This window comes from Harpia harpyja, chromosome 13, assembly GCF_026419915.1.
Source record: "Harpia harpyja isolate bHarHar1 chromosome 13, bHarHar1 primary haplotype, whole genome shotgun sequence".
NCBI classification, from domain to species: domain Eukaryota; kingdom Metazoa; phylum Chordata; class Aves; order Accipitriformes; family Accipitridae; genus Harpia; species Harpia harpyja.
This window is the reverse complement of record NC_068952.1, coordinates 44,611,356-44,632,428: the sequence shown is the minus strand read 5'-3', so window position 1 is coordinate 44,632,428 and position 21,073 is coordinate 44,611,356. Positions and strand designations below refer to the sequence as shown.

At 39.9% G+C, this 21,073-nt stretch overlaps 1 protein-coding gene across 1 annotated transcript; it reads right to left on the bottom strand.

Annotated features, from left to right (window-relative positions):
• Positions 1-19: 19 nt before the first annotated feature.
• On the bottom strand, positions 20-20,672 carry GMCL1 (germ cell-less 1, spermatogenesis associated). The gene is made up of 14 exons (XM_052805523.1): positions 20,407-20,672; positions 19,687-19,810; positions 16,749-16,845; positions 15,822-15,919; positions 15,227-15,339; positions 14,442-14,507; positions 14,185-14,269; positions 13,863-13,953; positions 13,214-13,354; positions 8,651-8,720; positions 3,853-3,928; positions 2,818-2,963; positions 2,519-2,606; positions 20-1,389 (listed from the first exon to the last, which is right to left on the bottom strand). The coding sequence occupies exons 1-14, from the start codon at positions 20,586-20,588 to the stop codon at positions 1,261-1,263; spliced, it is 1,506 nt and encodes a 501-aa protein (XP_052661483.1). The 5' UTR covers positions 20,589-20,672; the 3' UTR covers positions 20-1,260.
• Between the last annotated feature and the right edge of the window lie 401 nt (positions 20,673-21,073).

Genomic DNA, 21,073 nt, shown 5'->3' with positions numbered 1-21,073 from the left:
GGATAGACACCGGTGAGTATTCCACTTGAAATCATTTATTGACAAGTTGCCACGTTTTTCCATATTGTCTAACACATTTTTATCCTTGTTTTAAAGTACAAATGGTTTTAATACTTTTCTGACAACATTAAAAAAATAGGCTAAAGAGGCAAAATTCCCACTTTGAATCAAAAAATCCTGCTGTAAGAATTCAAAATTGCAATAGACAAACATAAAACCCAACACATACAAAGAACGAACAGAGTGTCTCTTACACTTGACCATTCGTCAAACCAACTGAAAAGGAATCCATTGTTCCCAGCTCTTACTTTGGATCCTGTGACCTTGCTTAACTGATGTGAAGTTTGCGTTAACACATACAACTCAAAAGGCACTCAAAGGTCACAAGTTCCTGAGCTAAAATGGGATATATTCCCAATGTAACAGTTAAAACAAGTCACAAAAAAACAATGTTTAAAAACTGGTATTTGGTTCATGTGAGTATAGTAAGCATTCAGTAGAATCCTAGCTGAAAGCTGCTGCTGTATAATAGACTCAAAATGATGGTGAGTACATTAACGAGTATTTTCAGTACATGGAAAAAAAAATTAACTTACAAGCATCCTTATTAGCAAATTCACGTGCTAAAAAAAGATAAATATTTGCTGCAATGTTAAAAAAAAGCCCAAGAACAAGAAAGAAATGTACGTATATGAGATGCAATAAAGGCTTAAAAACAAGCAGGTTTGAAAGTCTGTACAGTTCAATAACTAACGAAAGTTGACAGGCAACATTTACATGGATGTATTTGGCCCTAATGGAAAAGGACCACGAAAGTAAGCAGAATGCAGATCTGGTATTCACAGATCAGTTATTAAAAAAAAAAAAAAACAAAACCACACTAACAAAAACCACACGTCCTACCATGTGTGCTCAGAATCTGACAGGTAAGTTCATAAGATGTCATTCACTAAAATTCCCTATTTCCAATTTGGCTCAGTTTTCGCCCAGAAAAATAAAAATGTAACATTTCTCAAATATGGAATGGCTACTGTCTGAAGGTGCAGAACAGAAATAAAACAAAAATATGGGATAACTAGTTTTGGCCTATATAATTTCTGATCTTCTCTTCAGATATGCATAGGAGTATACTAAGGCCATATATATTTGCTACAGTGTAAGGCCTTTTTTGTCGTCAAAGCTCTGTGCGTCAGCAGGGCATTTAACTTAAAGCAGGCATACAGAGTTATAGAAGTGCTACTATATTCCACTGAAGAGGTCTCAGGTTTCTGAATTATCTAGCAGTGCCTCACTGTCACCCTTCTTCTCTGGCGATGTATACAAGAAGTTACAGCAGATATAGAGTGGGAAGATCAGGAGTCGACTGTCCAAATTCATTACTACCTGCTCCTGTGAAGCAAACACAGTGGACATTTGCACAGTAAGTGATGCCATTAGAGGGAAGTACATCAAAAAGCACACAAGATTGATACTAACTGTCATTCTGTAAATTTTAATTACTAGGTATTAAAAAGCAGAAGATAAAAAACCCCCAAGATAGTAATTCACCTTAAGCAGACGTTTTATAATATTAACACTGATGAGATATTCTCAAAACGCTTACAACCCTTTGATGCAGTGCTGCCAACCTTTCTGCATCAAAGATAACAGAACCGTAAGAAATGGCTGAGCAAACATCACCTTCAAGCACACTGGAGAGAAAGGGAGACTTTTCTGCCACTACCAGTTTCGGGACATTTAACCAACCAGGCCATCTATAATAGTCTATATTTGAAAGCAGATTACAGTTTGTTGGTAGGAATTTTTCAGTTTTACTCTAGGAACTGTTTTTTGGGTAGCAAAAGTGAAACTTCATCCTACAGTAAAGATGGCATTTAGAAGGAAAAGTTTTCTATGTACTCACCATCTATATATCACTGCTGATTAGGATTTGAGAAAGTTGATGATCAAGACTTTCGCATTCCTTACTAAATTCTGCTGTCACAGATGGGCAGAAATGGGCACATTCTCTTAAGAAACCTCCACTCCTCTCTGAAGCTTTTATTTATTTTTTTTAATAGAGTAATGAATACCATCCTCGAACAATATGCAGACATTCTTTTAACTTTTCAGCTTACAATATAAATGTCTTCAAACAAACTCCAAATTTGCCTCTAAATAAGCAGGAGTCTGATGGACATATTATTCAGACGGGTAATCTCCCCAGCGCTGGAAGTCTGGGAAAGAAAGCAGTCGTCCAGCAGAACACTACACTAAGAGCAAATAGCTTCAGCAGCACCATGGGAACTAATTTCACTATTATCAACACTAATGAAATCCACACTACCCTACTCTAGTTACACTCCACAAATTAGCTTGATCTTCCACTGCCTATAAAAGGAACGCTTGAAATTCCACATAAGCAATGACAACAAGAAGAACAACTCCTCTTCAAAAGCACTGTTGACTTCTCAGCATTTTTTTCATGCCTTGGACTTCAACAATTCAAGTTCAACAGCTCAAAAATCCACAAACATACCTGGTCCTTCTCAAGGGTTAGGATCTGATATCCTGTCGTTCTACTGCAAATAATTTTCCCACTGCTATCAAAAGAGGCTAGACGTAACCTAGGGATATAACAACAGTTAAATTACATAAGTCTCCCATAACTTAAGTTTTTCCAGCACAAGGAGTTTCTCCCAAGGAGACAGAATAACATTTTCAAACGTAACTAACTTGGTGGCAACAAAATTTAATGCAAGCATACATGGAAAGACTTAGTTACGGTAAGACATTTTAGCATACACCACAGGGTCTGCCTTTTTGGTTACTGTTTACCTGAAGGCTATGTTTCTCCGAGGCTGCAGACTGACTGATCCGCTGCATGGCTGATTCAGCGTATTCCGTTTGAAAATGATGTAACGATTTGTATATGTAACAAGAAGGTCAAAGCCAAAGTTGAATCCAGTCCACCGCCAGCAGTACTGAAGAACGTAAGCAAAAAAAAAACCCAAACAAACCAGTCTGAGTATTGGCTACACAACACCAACGATAAGTGCCACCTCTCCAACAAATCAAACTTGGGAATGGGATTCTTAGCTACAGAGATGTATGGTGGATTCAGGGATCCTTGCCAACACCTATTTGAAACATAAGACATCTTGGTAGGCAACCACTCACTTCAGTGGCTAACCCTTGCAGACAGATGACTACACAAGACAAGCTTAGCATCAGCTGCCTTCCAAACATACAAAAATACATTTAACACAAGCGGATCTAAAATACTTCTGCATTCTGGTAACTGGTGCTGTATTTCTGAGTAACACTTAAGTACAGGATCCCATTCATGCTTAAAGCACTCCTTGGAGTACAACATCCTTAGGTTAAGAGACTTCAGTGGGAAAAAAATTCATGTTTCCTGTTTTTTCACAAGACCTGTTACCTAAAGACATACATACATATGTATATGGAACACACAGGGGTTCTGGCTGTGACTATTACACATTTTATCTAGAAAGCTTCCTTTTCCAGTTAAAAAGACATCATTAATCAGAGCTATATTTTAACTGCATGTATTTTACAAGTCTCAAATGACAAGTCACGGCTACGTTCCCTCCTTTCACACACTAAAGTTCTTCCAAACATGGGCTTGCCTGTAGTGTAAGAGCACAATTAAAACACTAATCCCTTATTCATCACAAAGATGGCAAGCGTTTTCATCCTTCTAGGGAGAACAAAATAATTTCTTTAATGTACCATCTCCATTACATCTTTTTGATGCAGTTTGACAATTAAGACCTACATGTTTTGAAAATACCTAACATGTCTAAGACATGTCAGCTATGCACAGACTTAGCCACATGCCGTACTTACATCACCATCCTTTGCAAGTTTTCGACCACACCTCATGCTGTTACCTTCCAGTTCCTCTTTATTTATTTCTTGAGGCCTACAAAAAAAAGTGTATCTTTAAGGACACTTAAACAGCTTTGTATTGTACTTTAATGTGGGAAAGATGAACAGACCTGAGTAAACTGGTCTGACCACACAACTGACCCTTCTTTGAGCAGAAGTTAAGACTAGATGACCTCCGAGGATCCCTTCCAACCCGAACTGTCCCATGAACATCCAACTACTCTACAAAACTGCAATATAAACCAGGTTGTGACACCTCATTTAGGTAGGACTTTTACAGAAGAACCTTTCCAGATAAGAAAATAACAGCTGTTGCAATGAAATACATTCTCCAATCCTCCTAAAAAAAACTTAAGTCCTTTTTAAACGCAGTAGTCCAACTTATGAGGCACAAACATAAATGAGTGCTACTGTTAAGGAACAGCTGCAGGACTCTGCAGAATAGCAGTGCTATGAAGAAGCACCCACAGAGACATTGTGAAAAGATTTCTCAAGTGGCTGGTTATGCAACCTGTCTAAAAAAAGTTTACCCACAGTGATCATGAAGTGCCACAAGCCTCTTAATTCTGTAATCCTATACCAACATGAACTTGTTTCACCCAGTAATTTCCACTGGCGCTTCAACACGTAGAAAAAATCTTGCAGAGACAGCATAAGTAAAATCAGTCCCAGTTTTCCAGAGGTATGTTACTCACTTAACTTTAGACACGATTACATCATTAATCAAATAAGCAACCATTGCCAGAAAGTCTTCAAGTTACACTGAGGACAAATGCTTAAAGTGAGTATTATAAATCACAATGAAAGGCAACCGCCCCCCCCCCCCCCGCAAGTTAAATTATAAACCCGCAATATCAAACAATATACTTCAAGCTATATAAGCAAGAAGAAACACAGCATCTGTTCTCTTCCTACTGTACACACACCACAAGAACTTGCGGCTATAGCTTTTACGAACAAACTCAGTCTGTGGTCTTTTCGCCCCCTGTTTCTGTAAAAACCAATCCTGGAAGATTAAGTATTTTATAAGTTAAGCAAATAAGCTAATCATGCTAACCAAATTCATTCAAGAACCTCCTGTGTGCTTTTTCCACATCTTCTAGCTGAACTGGTTATGTAGCTGACCTAAATTCAGTAATGGTGATAAAAGATTTATTTCTGTTTAATTAGTGACAAATTTCACAAACATTAGTACATAATGTTCAGACAGACATTAGTATTCCCCCCTCTCAATTCCTTGAGCAGCCTCAGAAAATGCAAAACTTCCAGCTTTAACCACTTACACCGGCCTACCATATGCTTAGTGAACAGTCAAGTTATTCTATTCCGTTCTTAAACACTGCCAAAGAGACGATTAGAGTAAAAACGATTCCAGTCATGGACTCGAAAGGTCTGTCTTGCATCTGCCACAGAACAAATGTTTAATTACAAAAAAAAAAAAAAAAAAAAAAAAGAGAGATCCACTTTAGCCCAAGCAAACCTCAAGCAGCTACAGTTCAAAGTCACAAACTCCAGTATTACACTAAAAAATTCTTGAATTCTGAAGAGTGAATAAAATGTTTAGTCCTTCTAAATGCAAACTATATGAAGTAGAAGAAAAATATTTCCTTCTCTAAAGTTATCAAAAGAGCAAACCACATCACACATTTCAAAGCAATATCATTTCCATGTTGGCAGTCTTAAAATAAGCAGATGCAATTATGCTATGCACCAGGTGGGATATGAAAATAGAGCCTTTCTTCAGCTCACTAGGAGTCAGACTTCACATTTTGTTCAGCTTACTAAGTTTGCATCTTTCTCTCTAAGGGAAAAAAAACCATGTTAAGATACTGATACAGCCAGTAAGTGTGAGAGGAAAGGCAGCAGAGCTGGATAAAAGGATGGTCTAATAAAACCTTAATTCTCTTCTTTCAGCTCCAGGTTGGCTGAATGTCCAAAATATTTGCTTTAATACAAAGGAACAGTTGCATGTGTTCCCTTCTAAGACACGAGTTACGAACCACAGGCATCTCGCTGCAGGGTGGCACTACAGCTTGCCAGTAGAAGACAGAGAAGTGATCTCAGGACTTCAAATAACGTTTATCTTCTCAGAGATTGCATGCTATGGACTAGCAACATTACAACTGAGCTGCAAATAACTGCAGGGAAGCACTCCACGCACGCATGCGCGCGCAACCCCCCCACCATCTCCCACACGACTCCAGAGAACACCATGTTCAAAGACAATTAGTCCAGTACTGACTATTAAACAAACAGTAACCTGGATGCCACCTTGAACCATTAAGTTTGTAAACTACCAAAGTCAGAAGCTAAGACATATTGAGAAGAAACACTACATTTCACCCACTTCTTACCACTGCCATTAATGAAAGACCTTGGCAACAAATGCCAGAATAAGACATTCGGGCAAACAGATGTCTACTGTTAAGCAAAACTTTCTCTGCCCGAGATATTCACTTTTAGCCGTTTTTAAAAAAAGAAAAAAAAAAAGAAAAAAAAATCCCATACTGCAAAAGAGAAAACTAGACAAGCAAGAAAAACGTGGAAAAATACTCTGCTCATTCCAAGAGTCACTGAAATCATCAGCACTGTAGTTGAACATGAAAGTTGCTCATTTTAAAGCTGCTATGATCCCCATCATCACCACTTCAGTTTTGTATGAGCTTACTTTTTCAGAAGCATGTATATCTGATGGCTGACAATTAAAATACTCAGTGTATTACAGTGAACTACCAAAAGACATCAAAAATAAGCAAATACCCAGTCTTATCTTGTGTCAGAATTTTGATGACTATGTTAATACTCACTTTCATATTAACTGTGGTTCCCATACAAGCTAGAAGGTAACACTCAATGTACAATCGTCTACTGTTAGACACATCAATGCCAGCATTACAGGAAAAGTCTTCCCAAGAAAACAATAGTATCAGAAACAAGCTATGACCACCCGACATTAATCTTTAGGAGCTGAAATTATAAGATTCACAATTACATACTTTACTGTCTTCTGAAGCACTGCTACTGACAAAAAGAACCACTTCTTAAAAATCTTTACTATTCTTAAGACCAAAGTCAGAGTTTTGGGGATTTTTTTACACTATTACATGTTAACATCAAAAGGAAGTAATTAAGGGAATATTTCCTATATAATATGCAATTAAGCCATGGAAGCCACTGCCACAGGGTATTGGGGCTAAAGCATAAGCTGTTTCAAAACAGAACTGTGCATATTTAAGAACAGGTCTATTGGTGGTTGTTCAGTAACAATCCAGCCAAAACTTCCATCTGGAAAATCCTTAACGACTCACTGCCAGAGAAGTACATCAAGAGAACACTCACTCTTCACTTTAAAGGAAGATGGGAGATTTGTAACTCTCTGCTGCTGAATGCTGCCACAGACTGCGTGGCCTTTGGTTCAAATCAGGACAGCGGTTCTTATGCTTTTTAGACTGCAATTAATAAGTGAAGCCTACCACTGCAATTGAACATGTTCACCTTCAGAATGGCAAATGCTGTGCTAATGGAACTGATGGAAGAAAATAAGTAATTTGGTTTATTGGTTTTTGAAGGGTAACAAACATTTTGCAGCTTCCAGACCTGACATTTGTTCTCCACAAAGCACACCAAGAACCAGGAGAGAAGACAGAGGCAGGAACTACTCCCCCAATTGCATTTTGGAGATTAAGGGACCTGGCTCAATGCAACGTGGCAAAAAGCAAGCAGAAGGAAGGGAAACAGTTTGTGATCACACACCTATATGTGACATACATTAAATCAACATGCCTCGCTGCCCAAGCCACCACCACTGACAACCCTTGTTAGGCACAGGCTCAAGAAACCCAACTACCCATTACACAGACACCAGTCAGGGTGTTACACAAAGTACAGCTACATGCAAATCTTGGAAAGGGCACAGAAACACGGCAGTTGTCACGGTACTTCCTCAATGGCAATGCAATGCCACCACAGTACAGCACAGGGTCTAGGAAGGAGAAAAGATAGGATATAAAATAGGAGGATTACAGAGAGAACAGAGTCTTAGCAGTGGAGAAGGATGCACTGCCTGGGAAAAGCTGGAGGTGCTGGCAGTAGAGAGAGCTATCAAACATAAACACTGGGGGGGGGGAAAGGCTGTAAAATTAGAAAGGAATGAGGCAAACACGATGGCAAGCCCTGCTGGGTGCTGGGCCCTCGCTTGCTGTCTGGGAAGCTAGGATGGGAGAAGTGGGAACAAAGGTTAGTGTGGAGTTATCCCTGCATAAACAAAAAAATGACATATTGTCTTCTACACCAATTCAGTTAGTTACATTGCAGTGCAACCTCTTGCCCACCGAGGCCACAGAGGAAGGAAGCAGGACAGAAGAAAAAGCTGCTTCTCCATCTGCAGTACTTTTCCTAAAGTCATCCTTAAAATGCAAGGCTAAGAAGTTACTTTCACAGCCTCAACACATATTTCAAGGCAAAGTACCAGTGAGAAGCATTAACCAACATAAAAGAAAATACAAAACATCCCTCCCCAGCGTTTACCTCTGGTCACATTATACAAGTTTGCTAGAGTTCTGCTGTTTAAAGGATAGGAGATTGGCCAGCCCAAGGGAACAGACGGCTCCACAGAGAACAACAGAGTTTAAAACCACTGAAGTATGCTCCCCCCCCGCTCTTCTTAATGTAAACTCCGAAAGTTAATCATGTCAGAATTTATATGAGAGGAAGGTTTCTAATTTAAGAAATAAAAGAAAGCCTGTAATATACCTACCCAATATCATTGTCTTGTTCTGCTCTGAGCATGGCAAACCACTGCTGTTTGTAAACAGAGGACAGCCATTCTAAAATTAAAAAAAAAAAAAAATAAGCTTCGTGTTGTCTTTGGAGCTGGGAATGGGGATGTTCATAAACATTTGAAATATAGAAATAAAATTACATTGAAATAATAAGGTTACACTTGTTAACTGGATGGCGCATGCAAACCCACCACCTGATAATGCACTTGTGTTACTCATCTCCAGGCCTCATCTACAGAAGCAGCGGTACAGATAAAAATCAACAACTAACACTAAGTAACTCAGGACTATATTCATCTTATCAAGCATTCACAATTGCCAGAAGTGATGCAACTCAACACATTTTCTCGGTGTGCAAACTTTTGTTAAGCCAAGGAGCTTGTTAACAAGCTCTTGGGAGAAGATGATGTTTTCTGAATCCCCAGCAGAATTCTACAGAAGTTAAACAAGAAGAAAACAGAATCAAAGGATAAAAGAAACAGTGACTTGTCATGGATATGGTAAAAACAAACAGAAATTGTCCCCTACCAGGAATAAACATAAATCATGTGCTCTTCCAAGAGCACCATAAAGATTTTATTGGCTGTATTAATTTAACAGTTGCAACCAAGATATAAAACAGAACAAAAACTACTAGCTTGGAAGTCGGTTACACAAAAGGGATCACAGGCACCCAAAAGCACAGTATGTAAATTCTTCTTAGTCAAGATAAACGGGACAAGTATGCAAGGCCACGTACAAGAACAAACTCTATGGAGGAATGGACTGGGATGATTGAACGCTGAGAACCACTGTTACCACAAAAACAAAACAGGTAGTTGATGAAGATGATAGAAGAGAGAAAAAGTGAGCTCATAGTGCTGAGATTGCCTTAGAAGTCCCAGATGCAAAAATTAAAACCAGCCCTTGCCCTAATTACTCTAGAGTTAAGATTCAGATCAAAATGGGAATTAACCAAAGTACAACAGAAAGTATAAAAATGAATCAAGGAAAACTACACAGGTAAGGAACAGAGAATGGATGTGCTAGAAGGGGAAAAAAAAAAAAAAGAGATAGAGCACCTTCTCTATTTTTGTGTATGTATGTATCTACTTCAGATGTTGTATTTCACCTGTAGTTAATCTGTTAATTTGTAAACATTAAGAGGGAAAACGCTGATTAGGAAGTGTTCAGAAGTTACCAAGTAAAACAGAACAATGAACACTTCACTTACAGACAGACATATTATGTATTTCTGTCTCTTGCATCTTTTCTATGCAAACAAGAAGAGACTCTGTCGTGAACTCCTAATACAGTATTCCAGTTTTCTCCTGCAGGTCCTATGCACATACAGGGTATTAAAAAAAAAAAAAAATTACACCATTTCTTTCAACTATTCAACATGATTTCCTTCTTTACCTCCTTGAGAACAATTTCATCTAGAATAATCTAAAAGGCTTATGCTACAATACAAACTACCCAGCAATTTCCACATCTGTAGATTCTCTCAGGTGCCATGCAATCACCTCAAATACTGGATGCTGGCAGCCAATAACCTGTTCAAAAGTGCACCACCAATATTTAGCTAAGCCTCCTTTTAAATGACAAGCAAGAGCTCCTGATCTCAACATAGCTTTTGGCTATGAACTGATATCAATGGATTACAACGGCTATCAAGTATTAAGCTCTAACAGCACTTCATTACACACAGAGGTCTCCACATTATGCTCTTCTTCCCTCCCCACTCTCCCAGTTCTCTTGGGATTCAAGCATTTTTTTTTTTTTTAATTAATCAGTGGTACAGTGTAAACACCAGATACTCCTCCTGCACTAACCACACATTCATTGTCATCACACTACCTTTCCCACCACACAACTACAAAGCGACCAAGCCTATTTCAGCACTTATCACAGCTTATGAACTGTTTAACTACAAGAGTAAGCATTTTGCTCTCTAATACCTTGTGAACTACGCGAAAATTACACATTCTTTTTTGCTAAGCACAAGCAAATCAGCCTCAAAGTCGCAATTAATCTTGTAACAATTTAAGAAACATTCTTCCTCTGACGTACATAGATAGAAGGCTTCTGGGTTTGAGTATAGACACAAAATTTATCCACTGAAGAACACTAAGAAAAGGCTGCCCATCACAGTTCTGGCAAGTGGTAACAACAGCAACATTAAGAGAAGGAAACCAAGTGTACTACTGGCAAATTTCTGGTTTGCAACATCTTATTCACATGCTGACAAAGCCACTTCACAAGGAAATAATTCACAGTTCTCCTGTCTCCTTCATTAAAGATCTAAAGGATCATTCACCCAAAGTTGTCTTATTTTTTATTACAGAATGAAGATGCCTTTGCACTTTGATTAAAATCTGTGCCAATATCAGTCTTAAGTAAGATGGATTATATCTACTGTATACATCATTTAAGCATATAAACTATCACATATCAAAGATCAGATCTGTTCTTCTGAGATTTTTACGTGTAATACAAAATGTTATCACTTGCGTGAGGTCAAAAACTGCCCCATCTGCTGGAGATAAGCGACCAGACCATTCACCCAAACTGCACCTCGGCTGGACGCAGCTCTCTGGAATGCACTGCCTCCACCTGCTGTTCAGAGAACACTTTTAAATAGACGTTTTGAGCACAGGATAACCCGAGTTCCTTCGGATTTTACTTTGTCAGAACTAGTGCAGAAGACAGTCTCTTCTCCATCTGTTAAGGTATTAATTTAAACCAGAACTGGGAGTAGGGAAAGCCAGTACTTTTAAGCAATAGTAATTGTCCACTTTCACTCAAGAGATTGACAGATTTCAAGCAAGGAGAGGACCCTACCCTCTTCCCCACAGGTGCCCCCTATCATAGGGAGCCATCATAATTCAGCTTTTGATAGCCACGTTCTTTGAACGTTTCAAAGCGCGAGAAAGAGGTGCTCAAGGTTATTCAGACATTCAGCTGCAAAGAGCAACTAAGCCATTATTTCAGGCAGAGACAGGATACAGCAGTACAAGAAAGGCAAACTGAGTAAAGCGACGCTCACTACATCACCTTAATGGCAAGGAAAGTGTTTTTAAAAACATCTAACAATTTGATCAGGCTAGCAGGCTTCAAAAGAAATATCCCAACAAGTCTGTTTTGGCATTATATCATCATTGTGTTGACATCTATGGCAGCACGAAGGAAAAAGCCAATATGAGATGAAAAAAAAATTTTTAATTTTTCAGGAAGACATCAGTGTAACTCAAAGACAGGTGAAATATTTACATATGGCAAGAGTCCAAAGCAACCCCCAAGGCTACAAGTATGGACAGATGACAAGAACACAGATGCTAAGAAGTTACAAATAAGAGTGATAAACAGCTCAATAAAAGCAGTCTTAATTGACATTTGGCAATTATACCTATAAATAGACATCACAGACACACAGATGAATGGATAGTTATCATGTGGACAGATATAAAAAAATAATATCAAAGCTGTGTACATGAGCTAGGAAAAAAAACCTGTCAGAGTTAAGATGCAAAATTCAATGCCAAGATTCAACTATGATAAGGGAACCCTGAATAGAGTGAAATATGGAGCAAGGATACCAGGAGCCAAATTCAAAGGCAGAGCACGAGAAGTCCAAACACTGTTATAAGGAACACAACTAACTCTGGGGAGGGGGGGGGGGGGGGGGGAGAAAAAAAAAAAAGAAAAAAATAAAGGGAAAAAGAAGGAGGGGCAGGTGTTTCACAAGATAAAAGATACAAATGATAGTGGAAAAACTTGAGAACTCATTTCCAGTCTTACTCATCTATCCAGGTTTACACCTTTCCAAGCAAAGAACAAAGCCTATCTGTGAACTCGGACGTCAGCAGCAAGATGAGAATGGGGCTTTTTATTTTTCAGTGATGATGTAATGTTAATCGCAGTAATCTATAGTAACATTAAATGGCATTTCACTCTATGGGCTTCAAAAAGCACCAAGACCTAGAATGAGGATGTATTTTATACAAGCCAAAATGCAAATAAAAGGACAAGAGAGCAATACTTAAATATCCTATCTCCTCCAAAAACATCCTAAATATCTGTTAGCAAGTAACACTTGTCTTTGAAGATTGGAGAAGAGTTCACAGCATCTTGTACTTTTGCTTTTCATTTTCAGGTATTATTCCAAATTCTATGAAAATCTATCCAGCTCTTTTTAGAAAGATAATGGCTAGAAGACACTTGAGTCCCAGCAAGTTTTGCTCTCTTAAGTTTTTTTGCATGTCTGGGGCTCTGGGGTCATTTAAACACTGATATTGTACTATGTATTGATTATAGAGTATTCTGATAAACTGACTGATCAACAAAATGCTTAACACACCTACATGTGTGCCTTTTAAGACTTTTACACATGTAAATTTAATATTCAACTTCTGCTGAATCTTCAGCCGCAATTCAGATGTTGGAGATAAACATGTGAGCGATAAGACCAGTAAATGCACCTAGACCTTCCCAATTACTCTAGGGTAGGACAGGCTAGGAAAGACACACAGAACTTGATCAGCAGAGTACTCACTCACCTGAGGGTATTAGGGAATCTCTCTCAATAATTCTGGCCGACGCCAAGTCACTGATGATATACTGTAATCTCAAGTGCGTGAATACCGACAGGAATGCATTCCCCTGTTCTGATTCCAGGAACGCAATGTCATCCTCAAAATCTGCAAGACAGAGCACCTGTATTACAATTTATTTTCCTAAATATTTTCCAGACCCTATTTATATTTGAAATTGAGTTTTAACTTATTGATCAGAGAAAGGTATTATGGACAGGCAAATCACGATTTGCAGCTAAAATTAAGAAATTACGTACATTCAAATCCTTTCAGCAGAAATGTTAGACCAAACTTTTCCTCTTTTGAAATACACTAGTGCCTTCTAGTGAGAAGGCCACAAAAGCTTACCCTAACTGAACAATAGCAAAAGCAACAAAGCAAAAATAGTGACCACGTCTGCTCACTTGAAAACACGTGGACAAAACAGTGAAAAAGCTATGTGCTCACTTGAAAACATGTGGACAAAACAGTGAAAAAGCTATCACTGTTGAGAATCTGATGCCGGGGACTGCTGGCAGAGGCAAGCTTTCCCAGAGAAAATGGGAGGAAGTCTATCGTATTTTACCTCTAACCTGCGTCTTCCCCAATCCAAGGCCATGCCAATTAATCTTACCTTTCCTACGCTTGGCAAACCAGGCATCAGCTTCGGTTAAGAGTTGTTTCAAAGACCCATTCCAAGAAGGCACTAGCTGAAGGAACATCCACTAGGTAAAATAAACAAACTCTAGTGAGTAATTGAAGAAGTTTTCAAACAAGTCATACATGCATTATTAAAGGAATCTTTTCACAATGCATTCATTCCTACAAAGATTCTGATACTCTATTAAATACTTTCAGTAAATACCAAAAAGGCTAAAATTCTCATCACGTTACAAATCAACCACTACACAGGAGTTCAACTTCTTGAAGCCCCAGCCAGCCCCTTTGCCAAGTACCTTTTTGAGAGCAGTATACACATCCATTTCCACTTGCATTACAAACAGGTTAGAAGAGCTAATAAGCTGTTTCATGAGGTTTATGCTTAAAAAAAAAAAAAAAAAAGTCATAAGAGTTCCGAGACAATATACACAAAATCAAGAAAACAAGCTAGGTAACAAGCAACCATCAATAGCCTAGAAAGTAATTTGTAGTAAGCTATATATTTTGGAAGAAATTGTACTTCAACACTGAAAGTTAACTGAAGCCTGAATACCTGAGTTCTTTGAAGAGTTCAACACTCTGGTGAGTCATCAGGTTATTCAAGAGCCATTCAAGGCACCTAGATTAAAAGCAAGGAATTAGTACCTTCATTTTTTTCTTATATATGTCAACATTCCTGCAACAGTTGCTCAGGGTCACAAAGCCTGATTACGTACCATGTGATTTTGAAATACTGCTTTAACCCAAGACATGAATGCATAAAAATATGAAAAAGTTATTTCAAAACCATGATGTTTACCATAAAATCTTCCAAAATTTTCTAAAAACTCTTAAAGTTGCACTTAGTTTCTCTCAGGCTACAGTGAAAGCTAAATTCAAAGTACTATTAATGCCACAAAAACCTCTGAGAACACACAAATTCACAGCAGAAGGAAGCAGTTAGCACTAACCTCAGCATTCTGCTCCCAAACGTGTAATTATCCCTCCTAATTAAGATAAGGTTAAGCTTAATTTTTGAATATTAAAGCAGCTTTGCGATAAAACAGTCAATGATCACAAGTATTATTTCATTGTCCCACTGAAGACCAAACATACTGTCTTTACTAATATACTTCACTAATTCATTCATTCACAGCACAGGCCAATCAATCTACCATAATCTACTCCAATTTTAAGGTAATTGATCACAGTAGAAACTCAAAAACTAAGTAGGACAAGCAGAGCCCAAGTCAGATAGATTTAAAAAATAAAAAATTAACTTGGGCATTATTTTACTGTTTGTAAATTCACATGTTTAATTAGCAGTGTACAAAGCAGCTTAGAGAAAGTAATTCTTACTTTTTCTTCACAGAGTCTAACCCATATGTCCCCGCTGAATTATAATAACCACACACAGTTTTTGCATTAATGGTTTCCTTCATTGTTTCACCACATTGCTGGATTAAGCCATCCTGTGGGGAGGAAAAAAACCCACAAATATTCAAATTTGTAATTTCCCAACAGGAAGTGTCAAAGATTGTGCAGTTCATACAAATTTTCATGCCTGAACAATTACCAAAGTCACAAGCGCTACAGTGACCTATGCTACACTACCCAGAATTTTTAAACCAACTTTCCTCAGAAAAACAGACTTTTTCTTAAGAATATATCACATGAAAGAAAAGCTTAATGAATACCTTCAGGGTAGAACAAATGAGCTGTTAAAACATACTTTAATCTACTTGTAGATATGATTCTCAAAGCGGCACCTAATATTACAACGGAATCTTAGTCATAGCATTTTTAAATAAAACCACTGCATTACGTTTGGGTTTTTTCCCCAGTCTGAAAAGATGATTCATTTCCCTGGGTGAAACAGTACACATGCGTGAGTATCTGAACTGTTATCTTTATCTGAAAAGAAAGCATAAAATATTGCATATTTATTACTTACAAGCTGCAGCATGCAGGCTGCTGCTAAAAGTGCAACTACTCGACTGGGTTTTATTAACACATCATCTCTATACAGCGAGCCAAAAGCCACCTGCAGAGCTGAAAAGAATACAAGTGTCAAACAAAGATAGGGCATTGAGCATGGATAACTAAAAGAATCCTTAAATATAACCAAACCACTTCAGTGCACGCATTCTCGACAATCTTATTTGCTCTGGATAGAAAGCTAGTATTTACCTGCCCAAGTGCACACAAAAACAGAAAACACAAAGCATGGCATTAACCGATAAAATACAGTCCTTTTCACTGTTTAAACAAAATATTCATCTTAAACCAGCCACCAAGTCACACCATGGAGCAATGTGGAGAGCAGTAGAACTAGATAAAAGGAAATTAAACCTCATGATCCTTTGCTGCAATCGATCACTAGCATAATGCTGAGGTATTAGTACGATGTTACAAGTTTCTCTGCAATTCTTCTGAAAAACACTACTTTCTCACTCTGTGGTGCTTGGAACCATAGCAAAACATTCTGTTGACCCACATCGGTCCCCTGCGAGCACTCGTTCGGTAGCTTTGCAAGACCAGACAGATGAAGATGTGATTCACACTCTTAACACTTGGGTCTCCACAAGAGTTGCACACATTGATCTTAAGAGCCCCGATACCAAAACAACAGGACAAGTGGTTGCTTTTCAGCTGTGCTTCCCAACTCAGAGGTACAAAAATTAATTCAACTCTACTGGTGACCCGAGTTAAGCTTAAAAATCAATGAGCACAGAACTCATTCTCTCAAGTCTCTTATTTACTAGTTTGAAAATTATTCTTAAAAAAAATTAAAAAAATACATATTTTCAGCTATTTTTTGTCAGGTTGAACTTAACCTCCACCTTCAGAGTTTATGTTAAAATAAAAGGTTCCCACTTACCTTCTATATCAATATTTTGGTCGGGAATCTCCAACTCTATGACGTTCATACTAGATTCTTTCCAAGATCCACTGAACATACTGGAAAAGTAGCCTGACTATATGACCGAAGAGGAGAGAAAAAGAACTCAAGTAAAAGATTTCATTCAAATTAAAACTGTCAAAAGCAGCACATGGAACGAAAAAGCATTAATATTTACCTTTATGCAGAACAAAATGTATTAAGGGAACTTTTCACAAGCTAAAACATTCTGATATACTTGAGAAAGGGCTAATTGTATTTGTTCTATTTCTGAAAGTGAAAATGCCTATAGAAAATTTGGACTACATGTCTGTAATCAGAGTAAGTAAAGAGCTTTAAAAGGCCAGCAAAGCCACATAAGCTCTTTTCCTACAAACCACACCACCAATGGGGATATAATTAGTCCAAGAACTAAGTCCTTAATGTTACCGATGGACAACATATCCTGCAGGCATTAGGAAATGCCAGTTTGGGTATTGGAGAAAAAAAAATTGAAAAAAAAAAAGCATGCAAGACATACAAATTAATGTACAAAGTTGTAGTCTCATACCAAGGACACATACACATACACCATTTATGTAAATATACCTTTTATTATAAAGTGTAAGGCATATAAAACTAGAATTTGATAGGTTTCCATCCAAATGAAGTGAAATATACTGCTCTACTAGGATTCATGATTTTCCTTCTCAGCAGGAGATGTGCCCATTATGAGATGCTATCACTCACTGAAGTTTACCTGAGAGATCAAAAAAATAAAGTCTATTTGTACAGCACCATATTCCCTGACCTCTTAACTCAGCATTTCAACTCAGGGCAGCAAACAACATAAAAGCCAACTTTGATTTTATTTGATTATGTAGGTATTTCGATACCTTCAGCATACCCTCTAACTATGATGACATACAACACACTACTCTCAAAACCAGGACCTTATCTTACCAATCCTCACGAAGCTACCTTAGCTTTGCCACGTAGACCAACTCCTCAATTTCATGAGAATTTATAATTTTAGTAAACAACATCAGAAAAAAGAAATCCTCCATTTCTCAGATCTGCCATTCACTGGCAGAGCAGCACCTTACTGTCATTTAACAAACTAAATGCAGTAACTTGAGAGACTAGGGAAACAGAAACATTCAGACTGAGGTAGTCTGCTCAACAAGGCAGAGGAGTCGTCGTCACTTCATTAAGAGTAATTTACAAGGAGAGTTACTTTTAACCTCCAAAAATATTTTACCTATAGTAACATAATTCCAACGACAGAGCATGAATTGAAATAGAAACCTGACTTATGAGAACAGTTAACCACAAAATTTCATCTCGCAAGAACATCAATTGTACAAGGCCTCTACAGAACAAAATCGCAATTTTCAAAGTCTGTTAAAAAGCATCCACAGAAGCGATTTAATATTCAGTTTTAGTCATCAACCCGCACTAAGTTTTAAGTAGTAGCTTCACGAACTTGAGACATAGCAACAACGGAATCACAACAACGATTAAAAACACCATGGCCAACAACAGACTGAGGATGAACCGGCAATGTGCCTGCCCTGTTTATGCTGCACAACGTAAGTCTGACTGTCCAACCCACTTATATCCTCCCTTTGTTATATAGAGTCCAAAATGAGTGGACAATTAAAGCTGTGTCTGCCAGCTGCCCTCCTTGGTCAAACACATCCACTGTTCTATCCAGAGATGGCTGCCACTGGTCAATCTTGGCCTATACAAAAATTACTTTCCTGCCCTCATTTTATGCTCTTTAAAACATTTCGACGCATGTAAAATAAAAGGCTTTTTCCTACAAGAAAGCAATGAAATTTCCCTTGCTGTGGCGAATGCAAATAATTGCTGTACCTGCACCGAATCACAGCATTAACACAACAACAAAAAAATCAAGAATTTGCTTCTACCGTCACTTGTTACACCAGAGAAACTGCATGCAACCTGCTGAACATCTCACAGTGACATCTTCATCTTTTAACACATAAAACTGCTTTGTGTTTGACTACAGCTAACAAAGAAGTGCACACGTTTTCAGGTATAGTACCTGACGTTCCTTTCTCTTCTCGCTTCAAATAAATTGCTTCCAAGGTTAGACTCCCACTTTAAAGTTAACGGCACAACTGAATTAGACATTTCAAGACAAAGCCATGGTTTCTCCCCACTTCTGTCACAGGAAAAGTAATAAAGAGAACAGACAGTAAAGATAACAGTACCTCTTCACTCCCAAAACACAAAAAGTAACACAAAGAGCTTCACCTTAATACGAGCCCAAAACAAAATGCTGGTAGAAACAGCACCTTTTTTGTAGGTACGCACTAAGATTTAGTCCTTTTTTGAGCTTCTGTGCGTACCTTCCTCGTGCAGCAGCAAGAAAGCCTTCATTCAAGGACGAAGGCTGCATAACAAGTACAGAGACCCACCTCCAGCAATTTCACTTCAGGTGCCTATAGTTGAGTCCCAATGAACAGTAAAACTGAACTGAGTTAGGACGTGCTTTACAAATCCATTCTGGAAGTGCTTTCTTTGCCCCGCAATAATACTAACATTGCAGGAGACTCTCAGCCATTTGTGTAGCAAACAAGAACACATTCTCAGGACATCAGAAGACAATTTTCAGGACTGTTTTCACAAAGGATGCACCAAGGTTAAGATGAGTAGATTAAAAAAATTAAATAGCAAGAGACGGAACCGAAGAAGAAACTTTTCAAACAGGAAGCTACAGCTACGTTTCCTAACATTACTATCAAAAGCACAACACAAGTTGTTTAACTGTTTGCGCCCACTAAAAAAGTAATGAGTCTGAAATACAAGGGGAAAAAAAAAAAGAAAAAAATCTCAAGTCACACTTAACATTTACCAGATATTCTTTTATTAAAAATACGTTTTCTATCGTAAGAAAGAAGCCACTTACCTGACACAAATATATCTTATGCAAGTTCCACTCCTCTCCCAGAGCACAAATTTTGATGTCACTGTTCTCCCCGTTCAAAAACAGAGTTTGATAAATATACTTAGAAGTGCTTTTCAATTTTTTCCTACAGAAAAAGGCAGAGATACACTCCCTCAAATTTTTTTCCTGTTACAGAAGCAACACTACGTATAAAGTACTCGACAGGGTTTTTTCTCTCCCCACAACGGGCTGCCCACCCCCCTGCCGCCATTGCCCCCCACGTCCTCGCACGACTTCCCCGCTCACTTCCCCTCTCTTGTTTACTGCGGCTGCTGCTGCGACCTTTCCAAAGCAAACAAGAAACTAACCCCTGCTCCAGGCCCATGACCAACCAACCCTACACCAAAAACCTTTCCCTCCACATCTGGCCCCTATCTCCTTCCTGCACCACAAGCCCCCGCAGACCGGGCTCGGCCCTCGAGCGTCCCAACCCCTGCCCCATAACCCGCCACCCGCCCCCGACCTCGCCAGGCCCCTCAGTCCCTCGCAGCCCCTTCTTTTTGCCTCGCCACCCCAGGCCCACCGCGACGGCCGCCGGCCCTGCAGCCCCTTCCCGCCACCCGCCCCCTGACAGACCCACAGCCGTGACTGAGGCCCGCAGCCCCCTCAGAGGCGGCGACCACCAGCCCCCCTCCCCCCCCCCCCCCCAGCTGGCCTCCTCAGCCGCCGTGCCGCCCGGACCTGCGGGGGGTGTTGAGGAGCCGCTCCTCCCGCTCGGCCTCGCCGTCGCTGTCGCTGTCACCGGGCCCCTCGGCCCCACCGCGCTTCCTCTTGCCGCCCCGGCCACCGCCGTCTCCGGCCGCTCCATCTCCGCGCGGGAGGCCCACCCGCCGCCTCAACACCCGGCTGCTCAGCGAGCCCATCGCCGCTCCGCCGTCGCCGCCGCCTCCTTCTCCTCCTCCTCCTCCTCATGAGGCCGCCCGGAACGGAGCGGGGCCGCAGCGGGGACGGCGACGGCGGCGCCTCACCAACCGCCGGTGGCGGCCATTGCCGCCGCGCCTCTGCGCCTGCGCGGAGGAGGGCGGCGAGGGCGCATGCGGGGCAGCGGCTACGCTCTGCGCATGCGCCGCCTGGGGGGGGCGGGCGGGCGGGCGCGCGGGGTGTTCCGGGTGGGCTTTGGGGTGGAGGTGTGGGGGGTCCTCGCGGTTTCCTCGAGTGCCGTAGGAAACAAAAGCAATAACGCGATCCTAATGCACTGCCTCAGCGTCATCACGGCTCTTGCTCGGCGGTGGATGACCGAGAGGAACTGTTCGGGTTACTGAGCTGCAAGTGGGACCAGCAACAGCAATGCAACTGCAGCGGTTGGGGGGGGGGGGTGCAGGCCTGCACCCCCAAATCTGCCCCACAC

What these genes read in the sequence shown, in the direction of transcription:
- GMCL1 (XM_052805523.1), bottom strand. Translation starts at nt 20,588, where the DNA reads ATGGGCTCGCTGAGCAGCCGGGTGTTGAGGCGGCGGGTGGGCCTCCCG. An exon ending in ATAAGATATATTTGTGTCAG is followed by an intron (nt 16,846 to 19,686) that starts GTAAGTGGCTTC and finishes TCGGTCATATAG; the next exon opens with TCAGGCTACTTTTCCAGTAT. An exon ending in TTAGACTCTGTGAAGAAAAA is followed by an intron (nt 14,508 to 15,226) that starts GTAAGAATTACT and finishes CTTTTAATCTAG; the next exon opens with GTGCCTTGAATGGCTCTTGA.